Source organism: Aristolochia californica, unplaced genomic scaffold, assembly GCF_029961685.1.
Source record: "Aristolochia californica isolate CCGP_79_NKW_82.1479 unplaced genomic scaffold, dmAriCali1.0.hap1 SCAF_7, whole genome shotgun sequence".
Taxonomy (NCBI): domain Eukaryota; kingdom Viridiplantae; phylum Streptophyta; class Magnoliopsida; order Piperales; family Aristolochiaceae; genus Aristolochia; species Aristolochia californica.
This window is the reverse complement of record NW_027182268.1, coordinates 5,414,366-5,422,904: the sequence shown is the minus strand read 5'-3', so window position 1 is coordinate 5,422,904 and position 8,539 is coordinate 5,414,366. Positions and strand designations below refer to the sequence as shown.

Genomic DNA, 8,539 nt, shown 5'->3' with positions numbered 1-8,539 from the left:
TCCTGCTGGTAACTGAGGGTCTCAGACGGTTGCTGCAATATATAGAGTTTAATCTTTTTCAAGAGACGAGAAGCTAAAGCAGATTTTTCAGGATTGCTGACTGAAGTTTGTGGCTCTTGCTTCAGGCATGGATTGAGGCTGTAAAGGTGCCACCACACTGCCGTGTGTATTTAATGGCATTTACTAGTCATGATCAAGGGGGCATTTTTCAGTTGTAGGCTCTTACAGTTTGACCAAGCTCACCTCTTTTCAGTTACTCCCAACGCCAACCACTTCTGTAGTTTTATTTTACGATTACACGAGGTGAGATTGTTAATTGTTTATCTCCCTCGGCAAGATAACGTTATGGGGATCGTTTTTTTCTAATGCCGTCTCCAAGTCAAATGGATATTATCGTTTCTGTTAGAAACCAATTAATGAAAGTGAATTTGAAGGTGATCTATTTTGAAAGTTTTGGATTATAAAGGGCACTTATTCAAATATGGGATATTCCAAGTAGACTCGTGTACATATTATGAAATGGAATAATTTTTCATATTGACTTATTTTCTAGGTATTGAAGTCTACTTTCTGTCACAAGCATTTATTATATTTCAATTGAAATGAAATATGATTCTAATACGATACTGCAAGCAGGTCTCTCTGCAAATTTGACAACTATTCGTCTAAAATGTTAGGTATGTTCTTCATGCAGTTAGTGAATCCATGCCTATACCTCATCCATTCATTTTGTAGCAATACTTTCTCATAATACTTAATTTATCAAGGGTACTTTATTTTGAGGGGTTTAAAAATCACAATTGATCTCAATGCTTATTATGATACTGTTTAGGTTTATGATGTTATTGGTAAACAACTAGCTTTTTTCTATTTTCATGATTATTTTTTTAATTTTCTTCAATAGAATGAGTCAAATTTGGCTACCAATAAGTTTTGGATTAAAATGAGAAGAGGAGTCAATCCCTATAGGGAATAGAAGCCAGTGTAGTAGAGCAAAGAAAAGGATTTGATGAGAAAAAGAACAATTGACGCAAAAACGATTCGACTCCATGAAAAGGAGTCAATATCAAACAACATAAATTCAACTTTTAAGAATGTTAGAGACATATCCCGGAGGTTATAGGTCTCCAAATTTTGTAAGTAATGTATCAACATGTTCAACAGAACCAATATAATTTATTAATTATTTTCTATAAATTTTTTATCCTAGTTTTCACCTATTATTATAAAATACCAAAATAACCTTATCCATTCATAAAAAAATATTTTTTTAATGTTGGGAAAAGTATTATATATATCAAACCTGACCCCCAAACTTCAACATATCCTTGTCCACATAATTTTAAAGCTTCTAAGTGTCCCCAAAGTGCTTTTCTAATGCTATTGCTATTAAGAGTTCAAAAGGAAATACTTTCAGTAGAGTTTCTCATCGAAAATTATTTAAAAGCATTGATTTTAATATCAATTTACAATACTTGGTTTTTGATTTGTGAAAGTTAGGTCTTACATTGTCACATCATTATAACCTCTGATTGTCACATCAATTGTCAAATTTGAAAACCTTTTCATATAAGCCAAGATTAACAAGATTCTCCACAATACTTATTTTAAAATTTAAATTAGTAGAGCTATTGAATCACTGGGAGATTCACCTTTTGTGTAATCATTTTTATATGTTTGATTGTCATATTTGAGGAATAAGAGGCTTATTTATGCTTCAACTAGAAAAGTAAGTCATCCTTGCGTGATAACTAATCAAGATTTCTATAAGTTGATTGGAAGTGAAAATTCTCTTAATTATGTGTAGGTGTTTTATACCTAGAAGTTGTTGAGTATAAACCCCAATGTGTTTAGATAGGTATTGTTTGATACTTCTTGCTATAGATGTCGTTTAGCTTATCATAGTGAAAACTTTAATTCTAGGACAAAGGCTCTTTGGGAGTAGAGTAACAATATAAAAAGTTGGTTATAAACCACTATAAAAATTCACCATATAGTGTTTGATAACTTGTTTTCTCTATTTTTTGGATACTTTGAAAGCAATAAACTTTAATTTTGCCATAGACAATTGATAAACCTATTCAATCCCTTTCTCCTTTCCCCTTGTTGGAAGATGAGCCCAAACCCACACGACTAAGGAAGGCCCACATATCCGAATGTGTTGGAAAATGGGCTTAAACCCATAAGACCAAGGAAAGCCCATATATCCAAGAGTATTGGAAGATGAGCCCAAACCCATAAGATATGAGACCCACCATGATCACGTGAGGTGGCATAAAAAGTCTTACACAATAAGAAGTCTAACAGAGTCACAATTATTATGGGAAAAGGTCTCATAGAGGAGTTTCAGTTTAAATGTGTTTTAGAATCCTCTATTTATATTGGGTTATTTAATTATACTAGGATTTATCTTTAAGTGTTGAGTTTGAGTGTAATTGGGATAAAAGTAGTTTAATTGTAGTTGGGCTTTACTACTTTCCTCTATTATAAATGGAAGTTCATGTACTCTGTTTATAAAAAAAGTCAAAAGAAGTATATTTCTTTGCCATAAATTCAAAACCCCTAGGTTTATCTTTATGGGATTTTTAAAACATGAGTCTTTTTATTTGTCTTGATGATCTTCCTTCTTGCTCGGAAGATACTGATTCGGCATATATGCATCATACCAAATGATGTGCCATTTTGGTCATCCAAGTTACCTCCAACATTTATTAGTTATCACCACAAAAGTAGGTAGCCTCTATAGATTTTGAAATATTCTATCGATTTTCATCAATTTCTTCCTTCGATTCATTTGGATCTTTACTCCAAAACTTTTTTCATGCATTGTTCTTTTATAAACATTTTGTATTTTGCATTGGATGTTTGACATATATCAACATTATCTTTCCTCCTTGGTTCCCTAGCTTGGCTAAGAGGGAGGGAGAAGAAGCTCTACATAAAGTACAAATCAAACTTAGTAATATCATCAACTCTCGCAATTAACCTACTCTCTCACATCTCAGCTCACAAGGAGTCCAACTTCATCAATAGAAATATGAGAATATGAGATGTGATGAAACGAGGAGAAGCTGAGTTCAGTGAACTATGGTCTCTTTTTCGTGTATTAAGGCCACGTCAGCTTTGAGTCCAGACAGCAAGATTCAGAGTTCTCCTTTCGCAAGGGATATCGGCAGAATCCTCATCTCCAATATCTTATTTGGTTCTTCATTTAACTTTGTGTAAGTCTCATTTCATAATAAGCATCAAATAGAATTTACACTTTGGTAAACTACTAAATACTAGTTGCATGGACACTCACTAGATTGATTTAGGCCTTGAGAGACTTGTTCGATCTTGGCACGCTTCACCTGGTTTAGGACATCAAGGGTCCATTCCGTGAAGTAGGTCTCATTGTGGCCAATCCTGCCGTTCTTGTAAAAGTAAAAACAGTCGTTGCCTTGCATAAGAGGTGGGCACTCCACCCCGTTCGGGTCCCTCCATGCCCCTTGGTGTCTCATTCCTGACCAGTTTGCTTCCCAGTGGTACACGTACTGCCCCACGCCTGCTAGTTCTTTCCATCCTTTGGGGAAGAACTCCATCACACTACTGTTCCTGTCCATGAAGAACATGTTCGTCAACTGGGCACCGTGGGAAGACACAAGAACATCTGTAGAGCTCATCAGCTTCACCTGCACCATAAGACATGGGAGGTTAACGCAGGTGCATGAGAGGTTGCAGAGACATGGGAGAGAGAAAAAATAAAATTTGATGGTCGCAGACACACCTGCTCGCAGAAGGTAAGGTTATCTGAGCGGGCAACCGAGAACCTGCACCCTGGGATCCCCCCACAGGCCTTTTCAAATATCCGAATCACGGTTGATTCATTCCTGAAAGATCTAGCGCCAGTTCTCAAAAGCAATGTAAGCCCGATGACTGGTGTTTTGCCCTCTTTAACAAGAGGATCCCTTGTCACGTTACAGTAAGCCCTGGCCTTACATCTCAACATATCGAAGACTTCCATCCTCCTGTGTCTACTCATCCTCCCTGAATTGTGTCTGAACACAACGGATTTCTCAAAACAAGTAATCCCTCCCCCGCCCTCTCCATCAAACGCCTCAATGTTCATGGCATCTTTTCCGAAGATCACCTCCATGAGTGTCCTCAGCCAAGCTCCCATCCCTACCCTAACCTCTCCCCAGTGGTACAAAACCCACCTAGTCGGCGCTGCACAACCTTTGTACTCGTACCAGCCCACAAACGGTAACATGGCCGAGAGGCCGTGCCATATATTACCATAGTCATAATACGTGTCGGACACATACGTCAAGCCATCCAATAGCGCCGCCCCATGTGGAAGACCATCGGGCCATGCAAGTGCATACATGTTCTTCCCTCCGTCGTGTGTGTCATGCCCCCTGATGCATAGCAAACGATCCTGGTGCTCCTCGGATGGGAAGTGGAGGTACTCCGATTCCTCGCCTTCGAATGTGTCGTTGAGGGAGCTCATGAACCAGGTATTGCCTTGCATGGCAGAACTGGCAAACCGGAGGTCTTTCAATGGCTGGAACGTCACTGCGGCCCGGAGCCTAGTCACCATAGCTCTGAGTTCATTGGAGCAATTCAAGTTTATGCTGGTTGTATTCAGGATATTGAGCCGCAAGTGTTGGAAAAGACCCCAGGAAGAGGAATTGAAGCTAGAAAGGGGATAAGCACTTTGAGATCCAAGGCTTTGTAATTGAAAGAAGAGAATTACAGGAACTAGGACGATCAAAACAAAGATTGGGATTTTCATGGCTGTGAAAACGAACGAGGATCCCTTTTGCCTGGAAGGGGCTTTGCTACCTGCTGCTGCTTCCAAAGATCGAAGAAGCAGAAGGGCCGCTCTTTATCTCTGTGTTGGGAACTGGAGACTATTTGCAGGATTTATTCATTTTGCTCCACAGCGTCAGCTGCATAAAAAGATGAAGAAAGAAACGTGAATTGGAAGATGACCATATTTCAATGTTCTTTATGAATAGAAAAGTCTTCTTTGAGAAAATCGATTTGGAGTCGGCCAGCAGCGCACGTGAACAGTCTACTCAGAGGCTACTTCTAGTAATAGAGAAGAGAAAGCCAGAAAGGTCATGAACTTTCCATTACCATTAATTTTCAGAAGCCCAAACCATTTCTTGTAGGTTGGTTTATTTGCAGGTGACGAAACTTTTTTGCTTTCTTTTTTTAGAAGAGATGCAAATGTACATGCACTTAGATTCAAATGGAGGCTTCTGAAGAATCAGAGGCTAGCAAAGAGTGGGTCTCACTTAGAGGTGATAAATATGGTATCAAGACTCATCTTAAAATATTTAACTAAAGTTTGAGACCATTTTTTAAGTACTAATTATATAAGTTTTATAAATATTTAGGCCCTATTAGTGCCTTTTCTAGGAAAGAATGGAAAGATATTTTTAGTAGAAATGTGTTTCTAGGGACCATTAGTGCCTCATATTTCATAGAAATACTTTTCTAGATGGAAATTCTTACCAAGAAAATTATATAATTTTCTAGGTAAGATTTTTCATCCAAGATGGACCGAAAAATTATATAATATTTTTTGAATAAGTATTTGATAATTGATATTGTAATAATGTCAACACAAAGCAATTTGTCATGGTAACTTTGTATTTGCCAACTTTTTTACTGAAATATATCTGATAAGTATGATAATGTATGAGATTGATTATTAAATTTTATTTATTTCGTTAAAAAAAGGCATTAACATGTCCATTCAATTTTTCTTGGAAATTTTTAAAAAATTTCATGTAATTTCATTGTAAGGCACTAATAGAATTTTATCTGAAGGTTTTTTTGGAAATGTGTATCTTATGATAAGCATTTCTAGTTTTTTTCTAGGATATAAATTTTCAACCAGGGGCACTAACTGGGCCTTAAAGACTATTTTCACTAACAAGAGATTCATTCGATTGCCTCTCTTTATAAAGCACTAGGATTTGTTGTTTTTGCACATCTGAATCCACATGTGAATAGATTGTTGAATGAATGAAATTTATTCATGTGGGGTGAGTGAATTTCTTTGAAGGATGCTTTCTTTGAGGATATATTGTTTTGAAAAATTTCAACTTGGCATCATAGAAAACTTAAAATTTTACTAGTCCGACCAATCACAAGATAGGATTAAAGAGTCCGACCAATCACATGGAAACTTCGAAGAAAACTCATTCATGTCCTATAAATAATAACTCTTTGGTTCTTGGATTACTTCTCCAATTTCTATAAGAATGGCTATATGATGCAAAAGCCCTTCCTACGAAGTGAAGCCATGGGAGTGGAAGGGGCAAAATGATTTCAATTTTGTCAAACTATAGGACCCACCTCTAAGCATCAGCCATAGAAAAGAAACGTCCTTTTAAAAGCTATCTCTGTAACACAGAAAGTGGAGAGAAAAGAAAAGGAAGAGAAAAAAAAAGATAAAAGAAAAGAAAAGAAAATAGGTTTCTTCTCACTTGTTTGGATGCTCATGGAAAATGAGAGAGAAAATGGAAGGGAAATATAGCTTCTCTTGTTTGGATACAAGAGAAAAATGAAAATAAAAGAAAATTAGTAATATTAAAAAAAATTTATGATTAAAATTTTCTCTCAAGTTTCCATTTTTTCTCAATTTTCCTCATTTTGCGAGAGATATAGCTTCTCTTAAAATCATTTTTTCTCTTTTTAGGACAATCCCTCGCATAGTGCTCTCCCTCACATATGAAACAATGTACCTTCTTCCTCTGTTTGTCCCCTCTTCTTCTCTTCTGGCCTAGCCTTGGTATCCTTTACCCACGACTTCTTCTCCCCTTTCTCCTTCTTCTTACAATTTGTTTTACCATTATTTTCCTTGGACACCTTGTTAACCGAATCATTCCTCCTCTAGTATTCGGTTAATTTTTGAGCCGTAGATAACGCTGAAACTAGTGTCTTTACCTCTCACCTTCTCAATTCTTGCTCAGCCCATGGACGAAGGCCAGCAAGAAAGGAAAAGAGATGGTCCTCATCCGTCATGTTGGAGATACAAAGCATAAGAGAAGTGAAGGATTGTACATACTCTTTAATAGTACCTTTCTGCGTCAATGCACGTAGTTCCTTCTTTGCTTGGTACTCGACATCCTCCGGAAAGAACTGCCTCCACAGCTCTCTCTTGAAATCTTCCCAAGTGTGGACGGTGTCCTCTCCCTCTTGCTCATCTCCCATGCGTCTTCTCCACCAAAGAATAACATCATCGGATAGGAACATGGCAGCCGTACTAACCTTAGCTTGCTCGTCGGTGAGCTTGCTTGCATGGAAGTATTGCTCCACTTGCCATAGAAAATTATCTATGACCTTTGTGTCTCTCCTTCCATTGAAAGACTTCGGCTCAGACACATTTTTCTTTGTTTGTGTGTGAACAACCCCTCCATTTGCTAAGGCTCGTTCGCACAAAGTGAGTCTTGCCCCAAGCTCTCCAAAGAGGTCTTTGACGTCCTTCCCCAATCGTTCCATCTCCATCCTCATGACAGCTATGGCCGAATGGACATCTTCCTCAAATCCTCTCAGCCAATTCGGAGTTGGCTGATGCTCCTCAATCGTCTTTTGAATGAACTCCTCCTAGTTCGTACATAGGTTCTCAACACTGTCCAAACGATGTTCAAGAGTAGAAAAACGAAAGTTAACATCACTTACTTGATCTTTGCCTCTTGAAGCATATTCTCCACTTGTGAAAGCCATTGATTGCAACGTACGCTCTGACATGGTAAAAAAATGATGTGACAGATGACATGGTAAAATAATGACGTGGCAAACGTCGTGTCGATCTATGTTTACTACACTGATGATGTGGCGACACATAAGCAGTCAAAGCTTATGTGTCGCTTTTGACTGTACACATAGGTATTTGACCGGTCAAAGTTAGGTAGTTTTAGAAATATTTTGTTGACGTCGGTATTTTTAAAAATATTTTATTTTAAATAGGTATTTAAATGAAATTCCCTAAGGATTGTGTTCTCTTTATATTATTCTCAGACTGATTTGTTAAAGATTAGTCACTGAGGGAAGTCTTTGGAAAAGAACAGAACTTAATTTTTACTGAAAAGAGTTCATGATCCCTATAAGTCAACTTCAGGTCACATGTATGCAAAATAATACTGGCTTCTGAAATAAATGAAGCCATAACCAAGTATTTCTTTACAAACTTTCATGGCCGCTACAGATTCAAGGTCCGTTTTCAAATTTTAGCCATCCAAGGAAAAAATGTTATTGAAACCAGTGAACAATATTGTCTATAGGTAGTACAATAAAAAAAATATAATGCAGGCTGATTCCTTAGAGATACTCGTCAGACTTGTGGATTTGGTAGCTTCCACTACCACAAAAATCCAGGGAGGCAGGAAGATTTGACTTGAACTAAAAAAATTAAACCGATGAACTTGACTTGTATGGCTAGAAATCGACACAATAGTGCGAATGAAGCATACTCAAGGACTTCAAATTCAACGATTGCCAAGAAGAAGATTAAAATTGAATTAGCAACTAGAACTTTGTTTTA

At 37.3% G+C, this 8,539-nt stretch overlaps 2 protein-coding genes across 2 annotated transcripts; both read right to left on the bottom strand.

Annotated features, from left to right (window-relative positions):
- Nucleotides 1-3,281: 3,281 nt before the first annotated feature.
- LOC137936298 (uncharacterized) lies at nt 3,282-4,579 on the bottom strand. The gene is made up of 2 exons (XM_068780883.1): nt 3,767-4,579; nt 3,282-3,671 (listed from the first exon to the last, which is right to left on the bottom strand). Exons 1-2 carry the CDS (start codon nt 4,577-4,579, stop codon nt 3,282-3,284), a joined length of 1,203 nt encoding a protein of 400 aa, XP_068636984.1.
- Nucleotides 4,580-6,945: 2,366 nt separating this feature from the next.
- Nucleotides 6,946-7,722, bottom strand: LOC137936297 (uncharacterized). The gene is made up of 2 exons (XM_068780882.1): nt 7,678-7,722; nt 6,946-7,602 (listed from the first exon to the last, which is right to left on the bottom strand). The coding sequence occupies exons 1-2, from the start codon at nt 7,720-7,722 to the stop codon at nt 6,946-6,948; spliced, it is 702 nt and encodes a 233-aa protein (XP_068636983.1).
- Between the last annotated feature and the right edge of the window lie 817 nt (nt 7,723-8,539).

Excerpts from the sequence above, each read along its gene's own strand:
- LOC137936298 (XM_068780883.1), bottom strand. The coding sequence starts at position 4,579 with ATGGTGACTAGGCTCCGGGCCGCAGTGACGTTCCAGCCATTGAAAGAC. Across the intron at positions 3,672-3,766 it reads ACCTTACCTTCTGCGAGCAG|GTGAAGCTGATGAGCTCTAC; the intron begins GTGTGTCTGCGA and ends CTTATGGTGCAG.
- LOC137936297 (XM_068780882.1), bottom strand. The coding sequence starts at position 7,722 with ATGGCTTTCACAAGTGGAGAATATGCTTCAAGAGGCAAAGATCAA. Across the intron at positions 7,603-7,677 it reads CTTCAAGAGGCAAAGATCAA|GAGGAGTTCATTCAAAAGAC; the intron begins GTAAGTGATGTT and ends TGTACGAACTAG.